Source organism: Balaenoptera physalus (assembly GCF_965194825.1).
Source record: "Balaenoptera physalus genome assembly, chromosome: 6".
Taxonomy (NCBI): Eukaryota; Metazoa; Chordata; class Mammalia; order Artiodactyla; family Balaenopteridae; genus Balaenoptera; species Balaenoptera physalus.
Genome location: NC_138885.1, coordinates 53,895,744 through 53,922,699, shown reverse-complemented (window position 1 = coordinate 53,922,699; position 26,956 = coordinate 53,895,744). Strand labels below are relative to the sequence as shown.

The window sequence follows — 26,956 nt, the reverse complement described above, 5'->3', positions numbered from 1 at the left end:
ACAGGGTTCTCTTGATTTAGCAATTTAGTACCCTTTTCAGAATATGGGAATGAGGTTCATTTGACATGACTTGTACCTAATGCACTTACATGTACTATTCATAATTCCATCCTTACTTCACAAATATAAATGTTCTACTGAATTAAAGAAGAGGAATTGATCCTACTATACAAGATAAAATAATTATCTCTAAATAGGTTTAATAAAAAGGATAATGTTCATTCTGTTTTTCATTTAATATGCATTTACTAAGCCCCTATTCCACATCAGACAGTAGGCACCACAAAATTGGATAAAATGTGGTTTCTGCTGTCAGAAAGCTTGTCATCTAATAGGGAGATAAGTCATATATACATCTCTGCAGAATCTGTTAACTGATCATAGAGGAGTACAGAGTCGTACATGAATTTAGAAAAAGAATACATAACTTCTGATGGAGACATGGGAGAGATCAGGGAACATCTCACGTAGAAGTCGAGATGGAACTTGAGAAGGTGAGTCAGCTTTTGACAAGGAATGCCATACTAGGAAGAGGGAACAGCCTGAGCAGAGCACCAGGATCCAGAAGTTTAGGGCATGTTTGTGGAGTTGCAAGTTGTGGAATTTGCAGTGTAGGATGTGTGAACGGGAACATGAGAGGAAGAGGTAGACTGAGGTACTTGAATGTCATGATAAAAATATGGACTTTGTTAAACAGTAGGGAAACTTTGAAGGATTTTGAGGTAGAAGATCAATAAAAGCAAGCTGAGTTATAAGATCATTCACTTATTCAATCAACATGTGTGTATTGAGTGCCTACTATTTGCTTTCACCGTGCTGGAGATAAAATGAGTCAAAGCAGACGTGGTCCCTGCCATCATGGAATTTAGAGGTAAAAAGATGTGAATCAAATAATCACAATAGTAAAAAATTGTGAGTACCACAAGGCTATGGCGTATTATATGGTCCTTTGTGGGCTTGTCATATGGAGACTTACCTGCTAAAGGAGGTCAGAGAAGGATTCCCTGAGGACTTTTAAAATGAGAGCTGCAGGATGAGTGGAGTTAACCAGGTTAAGAGCAACAGGGAAAGGCTATACAGACAAGTATAACAGCTCACGCAAACTCCTACGGCTGAAGGAGAAATGGTAAGTATTGTACAGACCCCTGTACGGAAGAGTGGTAGAAGGAATGGAAATGGAAAGGAAGAGCTAAATTCAGAGACCACTGAGAGATTTCTGTTGAAATGAATAAGCATGTAGTCTAAAGTCTCTCAGAATACTTTGCTGATTTTCATTATACCTTTCATAATATCAAAAGTTATTAAATTTTCTTCTTCAAACTTCTCACAACTGTTTCTTTTAATTTTTTATTCTTGTTTCTACCTAGCATTAGGAAACACAAGGTAAACACGTTTAGTAAAGATCCTTAAGATCTGCTGGTGTCTGCTGCTGTATTTTAAGTAAAGGTAATTCACCCAGCAGGCATTTCAAGAGGAAACCATAATAACATTATTCTTTTGATATATAGGGTTGGATGTGTCCAGAGCCTGCATCAGAAAGGGAGGACTTGGTATATTTTGAACATAAGTCATTTTCTAAATTGTGCAAGGAGCATGATGGAGAATTTACTGGCGAAGAAGAAAGCAGTGCACATGCACTGGAACGGAAGAGTGACAACCCCCTAGATATAGCTGTAACCAGGCTGGCTGATTTGGAGCGGAACATTGAAAGAAGGTATCTGAAGAGCCCCTTAAGTACCACCATTCAGATCAAACTGGATAATGTGGGCACAGTTACTGTCCCTGCTCCTGCACCATCCGTTAGTGGTGATGGTGACGGGTAGGTTATTGAGATTAACTTGAAAAATTATTGTGCTTCTTTGCTAATTGGAGCCTATTTTCTATTGCCTGTTATCTATGTATCTTCTTGTATGTCTGTGATCCATATGGATCATGCTATTTGCATGGTGCTTTGTAAAAACATTTTTTGTTGTTGTTATGTGCATTGATAATCCTGCAAAGTGATCTTACATTTACCTGGTTGTGACTAAGCTTTGAGGCACGTAGCCACAGTCTGTGCACTACATCAAATTTAGTTGCTTAAACCTTATACTTATTGGCTGTTACATGTTTTTGTCATTGCTTGGCTTTCAGTGTGATGATTGTTTCACATTCAGTAACCATAAATGTGGACGTGACCTACTTAATTTTTCTATATTTCAATGCAGAGTTGAAGAGGATATTGCTCCAGGGCTCAGGGTATGGAGAAGGGCATTATCAGAAGCTCGCAGTGCTGCACAGGTAGCTCTGTGCATTCAGCAGTTACAGAAATCAATAGCATGGGAAAAATCAATTATGAAAGTTGTAAGTGTTTTTATTTAAGAAATACTATAATTTACTTTGTCCTGTTTTTTCCCAATCTTCAGATATTTCTTAATTATGCATTACTTATTGTCAAAATAATGTATGCTGTACTTGAGAATTTCCTTAATTCTTAAATACTGTATAGTTTGATACTTTCCTCTTTATTTTGAGCTTTTTGAAGGAACCTACCAAATGTTACCTTTCGTTTTTTAAAATCTTGTTTTTCTCTCCTTTGAATATTGTTTATAACTCTGACTGAAGTTGTCTTCTCCATTCTGTCAACATAATAGTTGTTAATCTGAATGTTTTGAAGGCCCTTTCAATCTTGTAAACACTCCAGTTGCTAACATTACCTGCTAAGTACATTCATTTCATTTCTAAAATATCTTTATATTTGTATCAATTTTCTTTTTTTAATGCCAGAAATACTTAGCTAAGTAAATACAGAATAAGCAGAGAGCTCTTCCTTTATGCACCGATATCATGTTTTGGGTTGGCCAAAAAATTGCCTTCGGTTTTTAAGTAAAAATAAAAGATCCATTTTTCATTTTCACCAAGAACTTTATTGAACAGTGTATTCACCATTTTGTTCCACTACCTTCTACCATTTTTCAGGCAACTTCATAATTCCATCTTCCCAAAACTTTTTATCTTTTTGAGCAAAGAACTGATCCAGGTGCCTTTTACAGTCTTCCAGGGAATTAAAATTTTTTCCATTAAGAGAATTTTGTAAAGCCTAAATAAATGGAAATCCAAAGGTGTAATGTCTGGTGAATAAGCTGGATGAATCAGAGCTTCCCAGCTAAGCTTTAACAGTTTTTGCCTGGTCATCAAAGAAACATGTGGTCTTGCATTATCCTGATGGAAGATTATGCGTTTTCTGTTGGCTTATTCTGGACACTTTTTGTTGAGTGCTGCTTTCAGTTAGTCTAATTGGGAGCAGTACTTGTTGGAATTAATCGTTTGGTTTTCTGGAAGGAGTTCATAATAGAGGACTCCCTTCCAATCCCACCATATACTGGCCTTTGGTGTGGTTGGTGGTGGTTCATTTCGCTTGCCCCACGATCTCTTCCATTCCACATTATTGTACAGTCTCCACTTTTCATCACCCGTCACAATTTGTTTTAAAAATGGAACATTTTCATTATGTTTAAGCAGAGAATCGCATGAGGAAATACGGTCAAGAAGGGTTTTTTTGCTTAATTTATGTGGAACCCAAACATCAAAGCGATTCACATAACCAAGCTGGTGTAAATGATTTTCAGCGCTTGAGTTGGATATTTTGAGTATGTTGGCTATCTCCCGCGTGGTATAACGTTGATTGTTCTCAATTAATGTCTTGATTTGATCGCTATCAACTTCAACTGGTCTACCCAACCACGGAGCATCGTCCAGTGAGAAATCTCCAGCATGAAACTTCGCAGACCACTTTTGTTGTGTTCAGTCACAGCACCTTCTCCATACACTGCACAAATCTTTTTTTGCATTTCGGTTGCGTTTTTACCTTTCTTGAAATAATAAAGCATAACATGCCGAAAATGTTGCCGTTTTTCTTCCATCTTCAGTATTAAAATGGCTACACAAAAATTCACCAATTTTGATAAGTCTTTTTTTAAATGCACGCTGATGTGATAAGTGTCACATACAATCTAACAAAATTGTTCTGAATGAACTTATAGACAACTGTTACTAGAGCCATCTTGCGGAAAAAAACCGAACGAACCTTTTGGCCAACCCAATATTTGGATATAGTTGGCATTGAGTAGATACTTTAGTCTTTCCTCTAACAGTTAAAAATGTTTTTTCGCCTTCTTTGTTCAAGCCCAGTTAGTTATCATGTAGTAGCCTCTACTTTGTACTAGGCAACAAATGCTGTATGTTCAAAATAAAAGCTATATTTCTTATATTTTCCAGAGAGAGATTTATTTTAAATCATGTACGTGTCCCTTTTGCCTCTTTTGTATCGTATACAGAAATATCTATTATATGTAGACTTTTATGAATTACTTTAACAGTTGCTTTTGAATTACAGGTTAGCTTTAAAATTCAAACATTTGAGATTTGTTTTCATGAATGACTAAGGGTAAAATTCCTATTTTAAATAATCTTCCCCAAAGAAAAGAAGAGATTCTTAAATAATTTAGCATTCGCTCCTTCCTTTTTACCTCTATACTTAGACTACTCAAGACTTTATTCATTCTATACAAATAAATTTGCTTTCTTCTATGGTTTTTTTCACTTCTTTCTAAAATGTCCATGGAATAATGAATCTGCAGTTTTCACAATATGCTCAAATTTAGGTCTTTCCCTATATAGATTAGAATTTACTATAAGTTTTAAGGCATTGTTCAGGTCATCTGGTAGCATTTTTACCAGGTAAAAATAATTTTTCTTCTAAAAATTATTATTAAAACCAGTTTTAAAGTCACCTTAGACAAATATATTTGGTGAAATGTAGGCTATAATGATCAAAAAAGATTCAATTCCTATATCAGAATGAAATTTGTACAGTTACTTTTCTCATCTACACCAAAAAAATCATCACAGTGTAGGCAGTTTTGTTATAACCCATACCCAGAAACCCAAAACTTATACCAAAATCTACCTTTATATTAGTATACTTACTTTCTGCAGTCTAAAGCTTTATTTCAGGTTTTACAAACTTCTTTTCCATTGTTATTAATAAATTAATATACATTCATCATTATTTAACTCCATCTCATAATTTTTATTTCTTTTTTTAATGTTTAATAATACATTATTTGCTATAAAACTACTTTGAAAAGAAGGCAGAGTTTCTTATTCAAAGATTAATGAGCACTTGGTAACCTTTAATTAGAAATGTAACAAAACCTATAATAATCCTCATAAGAAGTTCTAAAAAAAAATGTTAAAGTGCTCAATATCTTTAGAAATATCCTCTTTACCAGAAATGCTTACTAGGAAAGAAGGAGCTGCCATGATTTGCCTCCAGATACTTCTCAGCCCACAATATGTTTTCTGTTGTTAATGTTAAGCAATCGGCAACATCCACTGTTTTTTTTTACTGTGGTAGCAAAGGAGTTAAAACCAAATATGACTACATTTGCTCTAACATATTGTGAGCTATTACTGTGGATTTTCAAAAATGTTATGAACTTGATACCTGCCACCCTTTCTTAATAAGTATCAGAAAATAATTTTATTTTTAAATCATAAATGTGAGATGTAAGACAGGCTTCATAGTATTTTTAGCTATTGTAGAAAACAATGAGAATTTACTTAATGTTCATGAATCTAATTTTTAAATTTTATTGTTATAAGGAATGAAATATAACCTTCGAAATGTTATTTCTCAATGAGTATTTTAATAATAGAAGTTTTAAAGAAATAACTCAAATTTGGAGAAATAACACCATATTAAGGTATTTAGTGATGTGGTTATCAGGAAAGGTCATAAAATAAATACTGTTGGGATATTAAACTCTACTGCTTTTGCTCTTAGTACACATGCCAGTTTTAGTATTACATGTATATTACATATATTTGATAGATATTTGTTAAGGTGAATAGCATGTATCTGCTGTTTTGATAAGATTCTTAAGCTATCATTGGTGTACGTATTGAGTTATGAAAGACTATTTTAGACATTCCCAGATTAAGATTTAATGTTTTATTGAAATTAAACAAATTAAGTTTGAACAATTAAGCTATTTTGTTTTTAAGAGTATATAAATACATAACTTAAAATTAGTACAAATGATTTATAATTTAAATGTTTTAACTATTTTTAATTGAAATATAGTTGATGTACAATATTAATAATGTTTTCATTTTTTTGAATATTGATTACAGGACATTGTCTACTGTGACTAAAATAAAAACTAAATGTCAAAATATAATGTTAGTACTTACCATTTTTTAAAGCCATCTTTAAAGTTTTTACCTGTCTAATCTTCCTTCTTTCCCTTTGTGAAACTTGTTATACAGAATATGTGTGCATGGGGAAAAAAAATCTCTTTATAGATTTTAAAGTTCTTAATGGTATTAGAAGTTTTTCAACAGAGAAGAAACAATTTTATTTTTAGTCCTAGAAAATAAATTATAACTTCTAAATTCTTTTATTTAATATATTGTATCAATTTCTTTTTCCCTTAGAAATCATTTTGTAGGATCCATTTTCTACATTTGTGACACATGTTTGATTTGGGTTGATTTCCAAAGTTTCCTGATTTGGACATAGTCAAAATACAGTGACATCTTATTATTATTATTTATAATTCTGTTACTAATGCAAGTTCCTAATTTTGATCTTAAAAATTACTCTAACTCTTACTTATTTCTTTCTCAGGATATCATGAGGATGCTAAGATAAGCAAACAATGAAATATATTAAAAAATTAAAACACCATGTATTAAAGCTATTCATTGCTTTATGTGCTCTAATGTCATGTTAATTATTTCATATGTTAATGTGTACATGCTTCTGAAGTGTGTGCAGGCATTCAACCTCTAGCTTTGTTTTTTGCAGTGTACCTGAAATGTGCATTTACCCCAACTGAACTGCTCACCCCATCATGTGGTCCATATCTGTGTAACGAGAGATACATAGATGTGTATGGCTACTGTATATTTGTTAGCAAGCGGAATGTTCATTACTAATATAAATTAGGAATTAATGGTGTGTTTAATATCCCAAAAACTATTATTCGTAGCCGAGTGTTAATTTTAAATGATTTTCCATGTATTATAGTACTGCCAGATCTGTCGAAAGGGAGATAATGAAGAACTGCTTCTCCTTTGCGATGGCTGTGACAAAGGCTGTCATACATACTGCCATAGACCCAAGATTACAACTATACCAGATGGGGACTGGTTTTGTCCAGCTTGCATTGCTAAGGTAAGACTGATCTAAAACTAAATTTTTTTATTGAAGTATAGTTGATTTACAATATTGTGTTAGTTTCGGGTATACAGCAGAGTGATTCAGTTATATTTTTTTTTCAGATTCTTTTCCATTATAGGTTATTACAAGATTTTGAATAGAGTTCCCTGTGCTCTACAGTAAATCCTTGTTGCTTATCTATTTTATGTGTAGTAGTTTGTATCTGTGAATCCCATACTCCTAATTTATCCTCCCCACCACCCTCCCCACCACCTTTCCCCTTTGGTAACCATAAGCTTGTTTTCTAGGTCTGTGAGTCTGTTTCTGTTTTGTATATAGATGCATTTGTATTATTTTTTAGATTCCACGTGTAAGTGATATGATATTTGTTTTTCTCTGTCTAACTTACTTCACTTAGTATGATAATCTCTGGGTCCATCCATGTTGTTGCAAATGACAATATTTCATTCTTTTTTATGGCTGAGTAATAGTCCATTGTATATGTGTACCACATCTTCTTAAACCAATTGTCTGTTGATGGGTACTTGGGTTGTTTCCATGTCTTGGCTATTGTAAATAGGGCTGTTATGAACATTAGGGTGCATGTATCTTTTCAAATTAAGAGTTTTCATCTTTTCTAGGTATATGCCTGGGAGTGGGATTCCTGGATCATATGGCAGCTCTATTTTTAATTTTTTAAGGAACCTTCATACTGTTTTCCTTACTGGCTGCACCAATTTACATTCCCACCAACAGTGTGCTAGGGTTCCCTTTTCTCCACACCCTCTCCAGCACTTATTATTTGTAGACTTTTTGATGATAGCCAGTCTGACTGGTGTGAGATGATACCTCATTGTGGTTTTGATGTACATTTCTCTAATACTTAGTAACGCTGAGCATCTTTTCACGTGCCTGTTGGCCAGCTGTATATCTTATTTAGAGAAATACCTATTTAGGTCTTCCGCCCATTTTTCGATTGGGTTGTTTGTGTTTTTGATATTGAGTTGTATGAGCTGTTTGTGTATTTTGGTTATTAACCCCTTGTCAGTTGCATCATTTGCAAATATTTTCTCCCAGTCTGGTAGGTTGTCTTTTTGTTTTGTTGGTTTCCTTTGCTGTGGAAAAGCTTTTAAGTTTTATTAGGTCCCATTTATTTTTGCTTTTAATTCTTTTGCCTTGGAAAATGATCTAAGAAAATATTGCTACAATTTATGTCCAAGAATGTTTTGCCTGTGTTCTCTTCTAGGACTTTTATGTCTTATGTTTAGGTCTTTAAACTATTTTGAGTTTATTTTTATATATGGTGTGAGGGTGTGAGGGAGTGTTCTAATTTCATTGATTTAGCAGTCCAGCTTTTCCAACACCACTTGCTGAAGAGACTGTTTTTTCTCCATTGTATATTACTGCTTTTGTTGTAGATTAATTGACTGTAGGTGTGTGGGTTTATTTCTGGGTTCTCTATTCTGTTTCATTGATCTATATGTCTGTTCCTGCCCCAGTACCACACTGTTTTGATTACTGTAGCTTTGTAGTAGTGTCTGAAGTTTGGAAGGGTTATGCCTCCAGCTTTGTTCTTTTTCCTAAGGATTACTTTGGCAATTCTGGGTCTTTTGTGGCTCCATATAAATTTTAGTATTTTTTAAGTAATATTATTACTTAAAACTTTTTAATTACCAGATCAAAATGAAGAGTTTTATGGGGATTTTTTTTTTGATATATAATTCGTATACTGTAGAATTCATTTTAAAGTGTGCAATTCAGTGGTTTTTAATATATTCACAAAGTTGTACAACCATCACCACTATCAAATTCCAGAACATCTTCATGATCCCCAAAAAGTATGCTTGTACGCATTATCATTCACTCCCCATTCCCCTTCTTTTCTCAGCCTTTGGCAAACATTAATCTATTTTCTATCTCTGTGGGTTTGCCTATTCTTGTCATTACATATACATCCAATCATAAAATATGTGGCCTTTTTCTTTCACTTAGCACAATATTTTCAAGGTTCATCTGTGTTCTAGCACTTCATCTTTAAAGTCAAATGATATTTCATTATATGGACAGACTACATTTTATCTGTTCAGCTGATGGACATTTGGGTTGTTTCTACATTTTGGCTTTTATGAATAATGCTGCTATGAACAGTCAGTCATACCCAAGTTTTTGTATGAATATATGTTTTCAATTTTTCTGTTATATACGTTAAGAGTAGAATTGCTAGGTCATATGGTAATAAGCATATGTATTTTAAGTCACTTTCCAGTCACATATAAATTGGAAACCTGTGAATTCTAATACTAATTGATTAAAGAGTAGCACTATGATAAAGTAGAAAGAAATGGGTTTTAGAGTTATAAAGTAAGGAGTAAGAAGTGTGAAAGGGTTAGAATGTATTGAGGACCAGACTCTTCGTTAGGTTTTCCCTATCTCAGACACTGTCTTCCATGTTTAATCTCTTGACGTAGTTACTACCAGTAACTACCACCACGTCATAAACTCAGTTTCAAGCATCCATCTCTCCACTGCCTCCTTTCTTTCCTGTTCACTCCCTCTAGCGCTCCAACTCCAATAATTCTTTGATCTCATCAGGACCTTCAATTCATTTATCCTAAGACCTTTTCACTGTCCCTCTCCCGATTCATGTCCTCTCTTTCCTCCTATAATCACTGCATCCACCTTTAGCTCCTGTGCCTCTCTCTCACTTGGTAAAACTGTCATGCTGGTTAATCCAACTCCCTGACTTCTCCAGCACCTATATATTCAGATACAAAGGTATCTTGAATGTGGCTGGAGAAAACACCCAGCCCTTTAAATTTAAGGCTAAGAGGGCCTTTAGTGGTGCCTGATAATTTACTGTCTCCTCCATCCTCATTCTCAGCTGATGACCTTACTCCCATTTCACTATGATAATGGAAGCCATCAGAAGAAAATATCACAAGCATCCACCACCACACCTACCATCCTTCCTATATCTGGGCTGTCATACTCTACCTTCCCTCCTGTTGCCATGAACTGCTTGTGTGCCCCTGACTAAGCCAGTAACCCCACTTGTGCTTCAGATCCCATCCCCTCTCACCTCCTTAGGAGAATGGCTCCAGCAGTTCTGTCTTCTCCTGCATCATCAATTTTTCCTTCTACACTGGGTTCTTTCTCATCAGCCTACTAACATGCTACTATTTCTCCCATCTTACAAAAACTAAACAAAAACCCTCTTTTGGCCTCACTTCTTCCTTGGTCCACTTCCCCCATTTCTCCCCTTCCCTTTACTGGAAAGTTTTCTGTTCTGGTTCTTTCTGATTTCTCTCCTCTGATTCACTCTTAAACTCACTCCAGTAATATTTTCATCTCCACAGCTTCTCCAAAATTTCTCTTACTATGCCCACAAATGACTTCCACATTGCTCGGTCTAGTGATCTAGATCTCATCTAACCCATCACTTACATTTGATAGAATGGAACTTCCCCTCCTCCTTGAAATCCTGTTTTCACTTGTCTTCTAGGATACCATACTCACCTGATTTTCTTCTTGCTTTTGCTCCTTTTCATTCTCCTTTGCTGGTTTTTCTCACCTCCCAGATTCATAAATATGGAGTGCTTTCTTAGCTTCAAAGTTATATCTGTAAAATGGAATCGTATCTGCTTTGCGGGGATTTGTAAGGATCAAATATGGTTGTGTGTTTGAAGGTTTTCATGACTTTAAAATTCTGTGATATATTTATTTTTTGTGATATATTTATATCAATACCTTATTATATTTTAGGCTATATTTTACAAAATAGCAGAGGTCTCACATGGCACCATATTCACTAATAATTGCTTTTTTATTTCTCATTACTTGATCATTTTTGTTATATATAGTTAAATGTAGTTTAATAATAATCTTCACTGGTGGTACATAACTTATCTTTTAACTTCATAAATGTCAAGTTATAGAAAGTGTCTCTAATACTTTATGAATTACTAACAAATCAGTGTTTTGTTTTTGTTTTTTTAAAGGGGAAGAGGAGGAAATGAGTCTTTTTTTTTTTTTTTTGATTGATTGATTGATTGCTATGTTGGGTCTTCGTTTCTGTGCTAGGGCTTTCTCTAGTTGCAGCAAGCGGGGGCCACTCTTCATCACGGTGCGCGGGCCTCTCACTATCGTGGCCTCTCTTGTTGCGGAGCACAGGCTCCAGACGCGCAGGCTCAGTAGTTGTGGCTCACGGACCCGGTTGCTCTGCGGCATGTGGGATCTTCCCAGACCAGGGCTCGAACCCGTGCCCCCTGCATTAGCAGGCAGATTCTCAACCACTGCGCCACCAGGGAAGCCCACAAATCAGTGTTTTAATTCTTGAGGGTATCATCTGGTAGGCTATAGGAGGTTTTGTTTCCTGTAAATTTGAATTCTGGCTATCTATCATTTCAGGAGTGGAGTAGAAGATGTGAGGTGTATGATCTCATCTAAACCCTTCGATGTAAATGCAGCTTTCTAAGCCTCTGCTCTCTTGTTTTTTAAATGTGGTGGATTAGGTGTTATGTTTCTTACAGCAATAAAAAATCTTATAAACATTGGATTTTGGTAAAGATTTTTAAAGTTAAGGTTTTAAAAATATCTTTCCAGTAATTCAGTTATTTACAAATATTTATATTATACATCTTGCTCTCAAATAGCTATTTCTGCATACGTCATTGTGACTGTTTTTATTCTGTGTATATGTGTGTTTTCATGCCAATATATATACATACACTATGTATGTATATTAAAGATAAATATATATATACTTTCTCTCAGGATCACAGAATCAAAAAACTTGGCATGTGTGTATATATACATATTTATACACACTCATACACACACACACACACACACACACACACACAAGAAATTTTAAATTCCAGTGCCTACAAAAGCCAAATAACACAAAAGAGTTGGGACTGTAGCAAACAGGAAAGTCAAGCCATGGCCCCATTTATATGTGACAGACATTGCTCAACTCCAGCCATCATGTAGACATGTGGGCCCAGTGTTCCAGGATCTACCAGTATTTCAAGATTATGGATTTTTATGCATGCCCTCCCAAATGTTAAATGTTGGCAACAAATTCAGGATTTTTACAAGCATTATGAGCCAAACAACAACACATTCTGTGGGCTGTTTACAGCCTCTGAGCCACCAGTTCGCAACTTCTGATATATAGATATACAAACATCACAGAAATGAGCCCTTGTATGTGTAATCTGATAGGTTCGGTTTAAGATATCCTGAAGTTCCTCTTTGGATTTGGGCTCTAATAAGATAGAAAGGGTGGGGAAGGGAGGCTTCTCTGTCCAAGAACAAAGTCATCAGTAACAGAGCAACTGTGTAAAAGCTTGCTTTTAAAAGTGTATGTGCATGATCTAATGAGGTAAGCTGATAAACATCATTTATCACAGAAAGAGAGAGTCTTCATTGTCTTTTTAAAACATCAGAAAAGTTATTATTTCTGTGGATTTAAATTTCATGTTTTCTTACTATGAGTATTAATTTGTTAGAATATGATCCCAAGTATTGGGATCCTGTAACATCTTATGGAAAAACCCGCATGAACTTTTTGGCCAACCCAATAGTATTTTAGTTCAAATGGGAACTAGACATTTTGACCCGTTATTCATGAAATTTTGTTCTTTTTAAGTAACACAATTACTCAATCTAACTTAATTTAATCTTCATTAAATAGACCTTTTCCTCATGAATTAAGCATTCCCTTTCTCTTTTTTATGATTTCAGAGTGCTAAAATCTCAGTGTAATATAAAAACTCAAAATAATCAGATTTTAGTGAATAAAAATTAATAAACTAAATGGAGAAGAGACTTAGTAAAACATTTTAATTATTCCAGTTAGTTTCAAGGGGTAGTGATTCTTTCATATGGTATGGGGAAGATGTTAGATTTATGGTTTGTCTTATTATTTTAGTCAATTAAAATATCTCTTTAACTATACTTTTAACCTGCCAGTAGAGAAATAAATAATTTTAATTGCTTGATTAAAAGCAATTTTAAAAAATAATGCTAGAAGAGGTCCTGAAATCCTCAAAGAAATTGGTATGAAATACTCCAGAGAAACGTTTTTCAGCCAAATTCATTTCAAGGATACAGCCAACTTTAAATTACAGCTGATTGATATCTGACCCTAAGTCTTAAGTCTAAGATTTCTTAATAGTCTGGGTAAGAGAGGAAATAATTTGCTAAAAGAAGATAAACACTGTTCTGGAAAATTCAAACAAAAACCATACATTACGGGGTCTTTGCACTGATATTCTTCTATGATCTACTATATTTACTGTAATATTGTAAAATCTGAAAATACAGATTTATTTTGCTGTTTCTAGGTTGAGGGGCGTGGTGGGCAGCTATTGTTACATCAGTGTGCTGCCTGTACATTGTAGTTAGATTGCGTAAGGCCATGTTGAGTTTTTTTGAAGTTTTTTTTTTTTTTTTTTTTCCCCCCATGTAATTGTAGAGCTAGGATGACCGTACCAATTGTGTGGCTTATCTTTCTTATTTTACAGGTGAGAAAACAGGGACTCACAGATATTTTTGTACAAAGTTCCATAGCTAGTTACTGACAGAGCCATAGCTGGAAATCATGTTCTTTGATTCCAAATATAATCTGTTTTATACTATTTCTTTATTGTTTTCCTCAAAAACAGACATTTTTTCCCTCTTCCTTCACCTCTGCTTTGTTCACACCTGGTAAGCACAAGTTTGTGGAACTCTATTCTTATAGAAAATGCTTTTTTTCTTTATCTAGAAAGAAATATAAATTTCCAGTAGATCTGATCATTTACAAAGGACTTTTTCTCTATTTGACACTTCATGAGCTATTTTCCTTGTTTTGGCCTAGCTTTTTAATTATCTCTTCAACTTTCTTATTAATAAGATCTATATTTTTGTTTATATTCAACCTTTGTTCTTAATTATACTGTGCTCCAAAAGATAGTACCTTTGTATCTTTAAACTCATTCAGTTAGTGACCTAGACCAGGGGTCCCCAACCCCCAGGCCTCAGACCCGTTACCGTTACCGGTTGGTGGCCTGTTAGGAACCAGGCCGCACAGCAGGAGGTGAGTGGCAGGGGAGCAAGCGAAGCTTTATCTGCCACTCCCCAATCCTCCTCATTGCTCGCATTACCGCCTCAACCATCCCCTTGTCCATGGAAAAATTTTCTTACGTGAAACCGGTCCCTGGTGCCAAAAAGGTTGGGGTCCACTGACCTAGATTAAAGAAATACTGCTGATAAGTTCTATAGTTCCGAAGATGGATTACCACGACATCAACATCTTCAGATTGTAAGAATTCCTAAAATAAATTTTTCATGCTTTATTAGATTTTTGCCTCATATTATGGGAGAACAAATTCATAGATCTCTCTTGAAAATAATAAAATGATCAACCTTCGAGATCAGAGATAATATTCTTTTTGTTGGCCCTGTCAGGCTTTCCTAATTTAAAATAATAAAAGGCCTGTAGACAGTTATTTTTCTTATACCTCATTTCCTTTTTTTTTCAAATTAAAGGCAAGTGGTCAAACTCTAAAAATCAAAAAACTTCATGTCAAAGGAAAAAAGACTGAGTCAAAAAAAGGCAAGAAAGTAACTTTAACAGGGGATACTGAAGATGAAGACTCTGCATCTACAAGTAGTTCATTAAAAAGAGGAATCAAAGACCTGAAAAAAAGAAAAATGGAGGAAAACACTTCTATTAATTTGTCAAAACAAGAAAGTTTTACTTCTGTTAAGAAACCTAAAAGAGATGACTCCAAGGACCTAGCTCTTTGCAGGTATTATTTCAGTTTTCATGTACTGTATATTTACAACTTCCTATTTTATTTGCTTAGAAATCTTCTACCATACTAAAGGCAACTTTTTGACAATTTGTGTAAGTAGGAAATGAAAGTCTATAGTATAAGTAAATATATTCTTTTATCTTTTTAAATAAATTTGCCTTTTTTACTTGAAAGATTATGAAAGGTAAATTTTTAATAAAAATAGATATTTCTAAAGCATAGATACTGATTTCAGACATTGTTTTCTTTAGTATGATCCTTACTGAAATGGAAACTCATGAGGATGCATGGCCTTTTCTACTTCCTGTAAACTTGAAACTTGTTCCTGGTTATAAGAAAGTTATTAAGAAGCCTATGGATTTTTCCACAATTAGAGAGAAATTAAGTAGTGGACAGTAAGTAAATCATTTCAGTTCAATATTTATTGAATGCTTGGTATATGCTGGGTACTTTTCTAGTGAGCCAAAAATACATTAACAGCAAAGACATAGGCTCTGCCTTTGGAGAGGGGTGTGTGTGTGTGTGTGTGTGTGTGTGTGTGTGTGTGCGTTTGGTCAGGGGAGTATAGTATGTAAGACAAATCAATTAAAATTATTTAAATAATTAAAAAGCAGTGTGATAAAGCATTTTGACATTGGAAGGGCACCAAACTCAGCCTGGAAGGTAAGGAAGAGTATCAAGAAAGCCTCCCAAAGTAAATTACATGTAAGCTAGAGCTTGTATTGTACATCAGTGGAATATTGACACTGTCTCATGTGGATTTAATAAAAATTGACTCTGTAATATTTTCAGATTATTACAGTGTAGAGATAGAAGATCACTGGAAATTTTAACTATTAAAAGCTTTATTGTGAGTTGTTGGAGAATACTAAAAATGTGTTTATTAAATGTGGAAGAAAATTATTATTTGCTCCTCTCTACCATATTCTCTTTGTGATCCTATCCAAAGAGCAAAATGGCTTCTGGCTACAGTTAATGATCTTTGTTAGATTGCCTCAGACTTCTTGCCAGAGAGTAGCAGCTGTTAGATGTTGGCATTTAGTTGGTTCCGGACATTGGACACTGGTTCTAGACATTTTGGAGCCTAGAATAAGGCGGTTCTCTTACAAACAAGCCCACACAAAAGCATTCCATGTGTTAATGGCCAGGAGCTGTGCATCTCCCTTCTCCATTCTCCCTGCACCCTTTATTCCTGTATACCAGTTTACCTTAGTGTAGCCCATGCACATCACTTCAAGCAAAGTCATAAATAAGGAGAAAGAAGGAACTTTACATTTAAAAAAACTATAAAATATATTTAATTACATTATTATTGTTATTATTATTATGTTCTTCCTAGATATTCTTTTGGTGAAAATCACTGTAATCTGTAACTTAAACTCAGTTTAGAAGAGTTGAGTAGAACTTAACTCATAAAGATCAGTGTCTGTCTTACATGTATCAGATGTTTTACAAGACTGACCAAATGACTAGTTTATTTCTCTGGAGGCTGAACTGTCAATCTTTTAAAGAATTATGTCTGTTCCATTTTATTATTTTTTAATTTCGAAAGGGACCTGCCTAAATTCTGAAAACATTAAAACTATTGGTTCTTTTATGATCCAAATAGCAAAAACTTCTGTCTATATATGAACTGGTTCTTTTGCTTTTTCTATCAAAATAATCAGAACTTGGTGGCAGGGGTAGCAATGGACTTTACAATCAGCCTGACGAAGACAGAGACTTAGGCAGGAAAACCTTCCCAGCGTTCAGTTCCTGGCTTTAACTTCCATAATTCTCCAGTTCCTGGATAGAGGATGAACCTAAACCTCAAAATAAACAGGCTTACACATTAACACAGAATTACCAGAAGATCTGCAAAATCTAAGCTCCCTTTTGAGAATGAGCGCCGGTAAATGGAGGAGGTCACAGCAGAAGCAAGCAGAGAGAGGCAGTTCTTTATAATCCTGTTTGTGATGCCAGGTGTGGTAGACGGAATTCAGAGAATTCAGACTTCTCTAACTTCGACTTATTTCATTAAACCCAAATTAATGAGCTGGAACCCAAACTCACAAACAGTATTTCAAATTTTAAACTAGAAACTTAGAGAACAGAGGGGAGGAAGTGCCTCCTTTAATGAATCTTTCTGGGTTCCATCAGCTGCCCCTTCCGTCTGTTGTACTTATTTCATCTAGAATCTCGCCTAAAATTCTCTCCCGGATTTGTCTCCCTAGCGCTAATCGTTAACCTTTTCTTGTAGTCAGGAACAGTCTAAAGAGAGAAATATTTCTCAAGGCAACTTTAAAATATTTTATAAAAATTATTCCCACACATGTTATATGATTGCATTTATGTGAAATGTCCAGAATAGGTAAATGTATAGAGACCAAAAGACAGGTTGATGGTTGCCACGGGCTGGGGATAGAAAGGAATAGAGAGTAAATGCTTGATGGATAGAGTTTTCTTTTGGGGTAATGACAGTGTTTTGGAACTACGTAATGCAATGTTGTGAGTGTGCTAAATGCCTTAATTATCTACCTTAAATGGTTAATATGTTATGTGAATTTCACCTTAATTTAAAAAATAATAATTCCCAGAAGAAAAGGAAAATGGGTGAGGTTACATAGGGCTGACAATTCTGCGAGCTCATTACAGATAAAGAAATTTTCTTCTTTTATTATTGCACATATTAGAAGAAAGGAGTGAAAAGACTGTACAAGGTATTTCATCAAAGAAATAATTCCACTTTTACCAGATCTCAGAGCATCAGTGTGTGCTTCATAGGTATTTCTAATGGGTAAATTATTTTAGTATTCAATTTGTCATAAGTTAGAATTAATTTAAATTTGAATTTCCAAAAGCCCATTTTCAAAATGTATTGATTTGGCTTGAAATGCACCACTCCTTCCTTACTAATAAGTCTAGGCATATTCATTCATGCACCTTTCAGTTCTCTTCTGTGTTCTTAAAGGGAAAGAGGACTGGGATTATCCCACCAAAAAAAGCACTGAGTTCACAGTGCTTCTCATTGAAAGGCAGTTTCCTGATAATGTTATCTCCAGTAAAGAGATAGCACATGCTTTTTTTGCTTGTTTTGGATCATCATATGACAGTGTTTGAGCAAAAGAGCATATCTGAAGAGAGAAGAAGAGAAATGGGAAAGGGGCAAGGTTTAACACAGAGTGACCTATCCTGGGATGTATGTAAAAGCTACAGGGCAAGTGTCATGTACATAGTGCATGGGAAGCATTTATATTATTTCTACTGTAGCTAAATATTTTTGAGTGTGAAAAATAGGGTACTGCAAGTGATACAGTTGGTCAGAGTTAATAAACTAATCAAGTAGGATGAGTCCTGTAACAGAATTGTGATACAGGTCGAACAGGAAATTGGATGTAAGAAAAATGCTAGTTTGTTGAAATATATCTTGATCTTCAAGAGAAATCTGTTTTCCATTTAACCTGTCTTTAAATTCTATATGCCCAGGACACGTGCAGTCTTTTAAACGTCCTATTTGTAAGAGGGTATAATATGTTTTATATCAGTTTAAATGCAGTTACCCTAATCTTTTTCTTTTTCCTTTCAGTTTTATGTTTTATTTTATCTTTTATTACCTCTTCATTTGTTTGCAAAACAAAACCAGCCTACAAAAGCAACCTGTAATCATGTGTTTTCTTCCAGGTATCCAAACCTTGAAACTTTTGCTCTAGATGTCAGGCTTGTTTTTGACAACTGTGAAACATTTAATGAAGATGATTCTGATATAGGCAGAGCTGGCCACAGTATGAGGAAGTATTTTGAAAAAAAGTGGACAGATACTTTCAAAGTGAGCTGAAGTTATAATAATCTCTCTTGTTTTTTTTCCTTTTAAACAAGGACAAACGAACCAGCAATGTGAACTGTATTTACATACATGTGCAAGGCACATACATAATGACTTTTTTTTCCTTAAAATAAGTATCACACAAAAAAAAAGTATCAGAAGAATGATACCGTTTTTAAAGGCTTCACTCCTACAACAACCAAGGCCCTTGGTTATTGGTTTGTGTGATTTATCAGCTAATTTAGGTAGAACAGGGAAGCACACCCAAAGAATTTTCAAAGGAAAGGGTGTTATAGTGCAATAGCAATTAAAATATATCAAATCGCACTGAATATTCAACACCAGAGCTCTAACGTGGGAAATGGTTCTCCTTTCCCTCTCAATAAATATCTATTTTTCATTTTTTTACTTTGTAGTTTATTTTTTAGTGAATGTATTTAATTTTATGAATTATTTATGATTAAACCACATCCAGAATCTTCGTTTTCTGTGAAAAGGAAGAACTAGAAAAATTGCTTTAAATCTTGAAAATACAACAAGGAATGTTTTAAAATATAAAACAAAGCCAAGTTAAACTGTTTACACTGATGTGCTATAAAAGCACCAAAAATAAACTTTACTGTAGAGTTACAAGTACATTATATATATATATATATATATATATATATATATATATATATATATATGTTGCTGCATCACTTGTGTAGTTAAATTGTATTTCAAGACAGTGAAGAAAAATTGACATGTATATACTGTTCATTATTGTTTATATTAAGTCTTGTTTTAAATATGTATTATGTGTATATATTGTTTGCAGACATTATTGTTTATGCCTTAGAAGGATTGTAGCATTTTATTTTAGTCTGAAGGTAATTATAGCTATACAGCTTGTACAGTAATTATCCTCTACCAACACTGTGGCGTCTCCTTGATCTTGGTAGTGCCTGCCTTTGAAACAGGGTGTAGGGGATATTAGTTTTCCATTTTTTCTATTTTGTTATATAATTTTAAGCCACCAGGGCCTAAATTAAAGTATAATCATTTGTATCCATGTGGAATAAAATTGTGACGATTTCCTACGCACACAGTATTTTTTCATAGAAACATTTCCCTCCCATTTGCCTTGCCTCAGAAATAAATTTAACAGACATTTGTAACCACTGTGTTTTATCTACTGTGTGTTGTGGTGGCCTGTTGGAGGCAAGTAGATCAGAATTTTTTTGTACCTATGTAAGAGTACTTGAAGTTTTATTTAAAATAAAATGTTGTGGAAAAGGTAGCATTCTTTTTTTTAGGAGTGTTATTTTTCACTACTATGTGTGGCACGGATACAATAAAAGACTTTTACAAACTAGTTTTTTAGTTTTTCTTAATGAACCTGGAAATTTTTTTTTTTTTTCAAAAAAAACTAGTTAATTTAAATTTGCTTTTTACAGAATCATAAAGGAGGAGCAGCAGAGTGTGGTTGAAAGAACACTGGGCTGGGTGGAGGCAGGTGGTCTTAAGTCAAGTGATGTGACTTTCATGAGTCTCTGAACCTCTCTGGACCACGTTTTATTGTTTATTTCACATTTCTAATATGAAAATATTAGAATATTTTTTAAGGTCTTGTTCTAATAGGTGAAATGTCTCTATTGTAGACATACAACCCAGTTGTCATTAAGAAAAATTTATTATATAAATTTGTCTAATAAGTCATGAGATACAAGTTCAAGCATTCGTGAACTATGATTTGATGCCTTGCTGGGGGTCTGAGGAATCACTGATGAACAAGACAGGCACAGGCCCTACCTTCATGGAGCTTACAGTCTAGTGCAGAAGTGATCCTTAGCTAATGTCCTTAGTAAAGGGCTTTTAATAAGTAGTGAAGGGAGAATAGAAAAGTCTTGAAGAAATATTAAATTTTAGAATGCTTCATAACCTCAGAGTATTTTCCAAAATTCCTAGAGTGTTTGTGAAGGCTTATATGAAAATCAGCTGTTATTATGTACATGTGTCAGTTTCTGTTGACCAAATATTACAGTGATGCCTTAAGGAGCTGGTGCTCAATCAAAAATACCATGTGGAACAGAGAACAAGGTGGTGCTGTGAATCAAGTGCGTGGTTTTTGTGTTTATAGAACTGGCTGCCAGATGCTGCATGGAGAGTCGTCTTCATGGGGGTGTTTTGCCTTAGGGAGCACACGTGGTTACATTACTTTATATTAGATGGCATATAAGAGCTTGATATTAACATGTCTGATGTCCGAGGGGCGAATGAGAAATAAAATACTTAAACACACACGAAGAACAGTTTTTCAAGAGTGATTAATTTTCTTTTAAAAATAAATTAAATATCCCTGAAAAAAAGAAAGGTGACTATTGGCTACTTTGGACTGCTGTCTTCATTGTTGCTACTCAGCAGGAGTAGCTGTTCAAGAAGTACTGGCTGTGATCCCCAAAGGGCCACAATTAGTCTCCAGAACAATTGTTACAATACACATGTGGATCATTTGTTATGTGAATGACTCTTGCATTCACAGTGCCATAGGTTGGGCCTATCTTCAATAAAACCAGTATTATTATTCTCCTCAAATATAAAAACATTTTTCCTAACCCTCTGCTATCATACAATTACAAGTATGCACAACATACTTTTACTAAGATAACTTAGGCTTTAACCTGAACCTTCTCCATTTTAGTCCTGGTTGCTCTGTGAATTATAAAAAATTGGCCTGACCTCAAGTATAGATTTTGATTTATCCTAAGGATAAACCAATCAATCCACTACTACCCGAACCCCAAGAATAGTCATCAGTTTGAAACAACATCTAGAGAGTAAATTAATATATTTATTTAGTTGTTAACCGTGGTTCAAATTAAACAAATGAAAATTTATCTGTGGGTATACCTTGAACTCAAAAGAACTAAATTACCATAAATGCAAGGTAATCTCTTTTTCTTATTTCAACCCCAAAATGAAATTTGTTAAAAGCACTAGTTTTAATCAAAATCATGAGGGAGCTGATCTGTCTTTGGTCCCTTAATGCACCCCCTCTGTGCTCCTTCTATTTTCTATCCCCTCTACCCCCCATACCCTTTCAAGAAATTTAAAATCCTGTTCATTTAGCCTCCCATGAAATACATCCTTAACGAGGAAATCTGATACCAATGATTTACTCCTTTTTATAAATTGTATTTGTGGGCTAGCTCTCTCAAGGTTATTTACACTTGAGAGACAAAAGAAGTTTGTGTTCTGTTAAAAGAATTTCATTCCAACAAGGAGATAAGAGAGGTATTTTAAGACAATTGAAATTTTCCTTCCACAGGAATATGACTCATGAAAAATACAACACAGAGAAACCAGTGGAACCTTATCTACTAGGAATTTTGCCTCAGTTAGATCTCTTAGGAGGCCTGCTTGGGCCACATTACAACTCTGCCTTTAAAAAAAATTTTTTTTTTAAAACCTCAACTACATAGGATTGAGATAATTCCTCTCCTCAATTCATGATACACTCTTCATATTTTTCTTGCAAAGCCCCTCTTTTCTTTCATTTTCTTACTTCTTCCTTCAGCTCCTCTCCAATTCCCTTTCCTCCCACATACAACCACATATGTCTTTCCAGTCAACCTTTTATATATGTATTTAGCAACACATACATCTTTAAAAATATATAGTGTGGGAAAAAAAAAATATATATATATACAGTGTTTTTTAAACTTGTATCAGTTGCATTATGCTATACATGTCATTCTATTTTTCTAATTTTGTTTCTTTTGAGTTGAAAAAGGAGTACATAAATCTGGTTCATTACTTTTGATTGCTACAAGGTATTCCATCACAGGCGTATACCACATTTTACTTTCAAACTTCTCTCAGAATGAAAACCTAAGTTGCCCGCAACTCCTTGTCACTGCAAATAATACTGCAGTGAATGTTGTCATACATGTCTTCTATGGACCTGCGTGTGCAAGCCTGTTTCCTAGATGGTCCCAAATGATTCATGCCCCTGTGTAATCCCTTCCCACATTGTATCGGGTTTTGTCTGTGTGACCAACATAATATGGCAGAGTGATGTGTGAATTCCCAGACTAGGTCATAAATACATTGCTATTTCCACCTTGTTCTCTTGGATCACTTGCTCCTGGTAAAGCCAACTACGGTGTTGTTGAGGACACTGTAGCACCCCCATGGGACAGCCAACAGCTAGCACCAACGCGCAAGCCATGTGACAGCAGCATCTTAGAAGTGGGTCCTTCAGCTGAAGTTAAACAGATGACAGGACCCCCGGCCAACATCTGGACTGCAACTTTACAAGAGACCCTGAGACACTCCTGAATTCTTGACCCATAGAAACTGTGGAATAATAAATGTTTATTGTTGTTTCAAGCCACTCAGTTTTGAGTAATTTGTTACATAGCAATAGATAACTAACAGACTGTAGTAAGAGTTTCTCTAGGATCTATATGTAGGGGAGAATCCCCAAGTTGTTAGCTATGTGCACACTAACTTTCCATGCTATTGCCATACTACCCTCCAGATGACTACACCAGTTTACACTCCTACTAGCAGGGGAAGAGGATTCTTCCCCCTACTTCTCAACCAGTATTCAATATTTGTTTGGGTTAATTTTCACTGACAATTTATTACAGATTTTGAATTTGAATACCATGTTTTGAGGGATATCGAGCAATTTCTCCAATCTTATTAGCAGCTTCAACTTTGATTGCCTTTTTGTAGTTTTTGTTTTATGTAGACATCATATCTAACCCTGTCTGCTTTTTAGGGACTATAAAACTGCCCCAAATTTTATATTCAGCCAACGATATTCAGGAGACGGAACATTCAGGAGATGAGCAGGCGAAAGCTCAGGTAAATGGAGGTGAGTAGAAAATATTGAGAGTTCTTAGGTATTGTTGGAGCTTATATAGACTTATGAGTTACTGTAGCAAAAGCAGTGCTTGGAAGTGTGATGGGTAACAAGTTGGCTAAAGGCAGGGTTAAAGGAAAAGATAATTTGGATCCTCTGGACCTTCACTGGAAGAGAATTTTGCACCTTAGCAAAATTAATATCTGAGATCTATTTGTTCTATCTCTACCCTGACCGTATACATGAAGGTCATTTGGGTTGTTCTCACTTGGATGACTAAATAAAAGCATTGTGAGGTATACTATAAGTTGTATGTAGTTCATTCTTGAAATTAAAAAAAAAAATTTAAGTATCAAGCTGGACTTCTAAGAGTGCCCTTATTCTCCCTGAACAAACTCCTTACCATGTCCTTTAATAAAAAATAGCCCTGGGACTTCCCTGCTGGCGCAGTGGTTGAGAATCCGCCTGCCCGTGCAGGGGACACGGGTTCAAGCCCTGCTCTGGGAGGATCCCACATGCCGCAGAGCAACTGGGCCCGTGCGCCACAACTACTAAGACTGCACTCTAGAGCCCGCGAGCCACAACTGCTGAGCCCGTGTGCCACAACTACTGAAGCTAGCGTGCCCAGAGCCCGTGCCCCGCAACAAGAGAAGCCACCATAGTGAGAGGCCCACGCGCCCCAGTGAAGAGTAGCCCCCGCTCGCCGCAACTAGAGATAGCCCACGTGCAGCAACGAAGACCCAACGCAGCCAAAAATAAATAAGTTTATTGAATAAATAAATAAAGTAAAAATAAAAAATAGCCCTAATAATCATAGTAATGGATACCAAAGAATGTGGTTGAATCTTGAAGAGGGATTGAGTAGTGAATGAAAGAGACCTAAGGCTTATAGCCAGTTGGGAATAAACCTTGCGCTGAGATGAAAGGAAAGCTCAGCAAGGTCATTACATCACCAAAGGCTAACAAGACATTTACATGGCAGGTTTGTATGGAGACAGTGGAAGGCCTTGAAAGGTATGTTCTCATCTAGTGATTCCTCTAATTCTTCAGTTATGTTTACAACTCTTCTTCAATATTGCTTTTCTGAATATCCTCATTATAGCAAATCTCAATTCTTTTGAATATAGAAGTGACTGTTTAAAAACAAAGGCTGATTCTATTCAGCCATTAAAAATTATCATGAAAATCTATATTAATATTGATAAATTAAGTGAAAAGGTTGGTTATAGTATAGTATGTTTAGTAATTCTGTTAAAATATATTTAATGCACTTAGCATGGGGCAAACTTTGCAGGGATGCATATACCAAAATGTTAGTGCTTTTTTTCTGCAGGGATGTATAAAACATTAACAGTGCTTTTTTTCTCTGGTTGGTAGAATTTGGGAAGACTAACATCTTTGTCATCTTCCTTACCTATAGATCATAATATCTCTGCCAAAAAATGTGCTTTTTTTAACATTTAAAAAGTCACAAACCAAGTATGGTAAATTTAGCTGGTAAATATAACTGGTGAATATACTGAATGATGCCATTTAAAGATTAAAGGTTGAGGCATAACATTTACATAATAATTGAGCTGTGGATACTTTCACATCTATTATTTCACTTAAGTTAAATAGCTTTTTATTGTATAGGTATTTTTCATGTGGAAGACACTTTAATTGCCTATTCAGTAGCTGGCTGTCTTGTCTTCTTCCTTCCATCCACTCTGTAGATGTTGGTTGGCCACAAACTTCATGGGACAGTGGGCACTTTTTTAGCCCCAGGAGGATAAATCTTTTAATTAGTAAGCCAATCATGGTAATTCCATTCCTGTTGAAAGTGATTGCTTAAAGAATGAGCATGTGATACAATCCTGGGCAGTGACATATGAGAGAAGTCTTCTGGGGAATTGTTCAGAGGAGAATTTCTGTCCCTTTTGGTCTTTGGAGATGGTTATGGGAGGCCATGATGCCTGGAGCTACTGCAACCATCATTCAGCTATGCAGAGACAAACCTGAGAGATGGTAACAGTAATGCCTTAGATGGGGGAAGCGAGGGAGATGGAAAGGACTTGGGTTCTTGATGACATGAGCCATCAAATTAATCTTAGAGCCATACTACCTCTGAACATTTTGCTAGGTTAGATAATTTATTGCATAAGCAATTTTGATTTGAATATTTTGTTTCAGATGAAAGCATCTTAATATAGCCTGGGCTACTGCTTTGCAGCAATTCAGGCTACATGCTGCACAATTCCAGAGGGCCCCATTCATATAGGCCAGGATATAGCCCATTTTACAGATGACAAAACCAATACCAAAAAGGTCGAGTAATTTACGCATTGGCAGCAAACTTAGTAAGCTTCAGTTGGGAAGGTCTTTGGCCTTCAAATAAAATTCCTCAGAACATGATAAGACTGATTTTCTTGATTACTCTGAACATTATTTGAATGCATTTTCTCACCAAAATATTCCAAAACTAATTTGAGTGTTGGTAGTATTATGGAATAACAACAAGATGGTAATTTTTAAGAGATGAATGCATTCTAGTTGATTTAGAAATAGTTACATTGCTTTGGAATCAAAATCTAAAAAGAATATTGAACACTAAGTTCACTTCGGTACATGAGGAAGGAACTGGAATTATCTTTAGCCTCCTGCTGTAAGCAATCAGGCAACTGAACCAAATATATAAAACAAATGTTTTTAGACATTAGACTACAACACAAGACTAATTCCTGAAATAAGAGTAAGAAATGAAGCTGGCCTTATAATTACCCTGGCTAAAGATTTAGTATCTGGATGTGCTACCGTCTTAATTTTATTATCTTACCCATTATTTTGATTAACTCAGCACTTTACAGCATGTGATGCAGTATCCTCCACAGGTAGAGGATTTTCATTGCAGTTCATCCTTAGGTGTTGATGTTTTTCATTATGGGACTGGTGCTGTGATGGCATAAAATATGTCTAAATCCTTAAGGTAAGTTAAGAGTCACATTATATGAAAGACAAGTGGAAAGGAACTTCATTTTATAATGTGGGGTAACCCAGCTTTGAATATAACAGATTGATGCCTTATGTAAACTTGGAATAAAATTTACATTCCTTACTCATCTTCATATAGATTCAAGTATTACCTCTGTAGTGGTTCCCAGTCTTTTCACTATTATGTACAACTGTTATTGTTGTTATTTCCATGTGGCAATGCTTGAAGAGTTTTATTTACAAAGCAATGGCATTTAAAAAAATCATACCTTGTACACCATAATTACAGGCACACATGCCATTCACTTGAGACTATTTGG

General features: G+C 35.0%; 1 protein-coding gene across 7 annotated transcripts in view; it reads left to right on the top strand.

Annotated features, from left to right (window-relative positions):
* BAZ2B (bromodomain adjacent to zinc finger domain 2B) overlaps window positions 1-26,447 on the top strand; it is a 307,588-nt gene extending 281,141 nt beyond the window's left edge. For 6 of the 7 annotated variants that reach the window (XM_082464830.1, XM_082464829.1, XM_082464828.1 and 3 more), the window contains 6 exons: window positions 1,509-1,819; window positions 2,208-2,343; window positions 7,076-7,222; window positions 14,744-15,006; window positions 15,264-15,407; window positions 18,673-26,447. In XM_082464830.1, coding sequence (XP_082320956.1) covers window positions 1,509-1,819; window positions 2,208-2,343; window positions 7,076-7,222; window positions 14,744-15,006; window positions 15,264-15,407; window positions 18,673-18,826 — 1,155 coding nt within the window. In that variant the 3' untranslated portion in view covers window positions 18,827-26,447. The remainder of the gene's footprint in view (window positions 1-1,508; window positions 1,820-2,207; window positions 2,344-7,075; window positions 7,223-14,743; window positions 15,007-15,263; window positions 15,408-18,672) is intronic. The other variant, XM_082464833.1, reaches the window with a different exon arrangement.
* The last annotated feature ends 509 nt before the right edge of the window (window positions 26,448-26,956 follow it).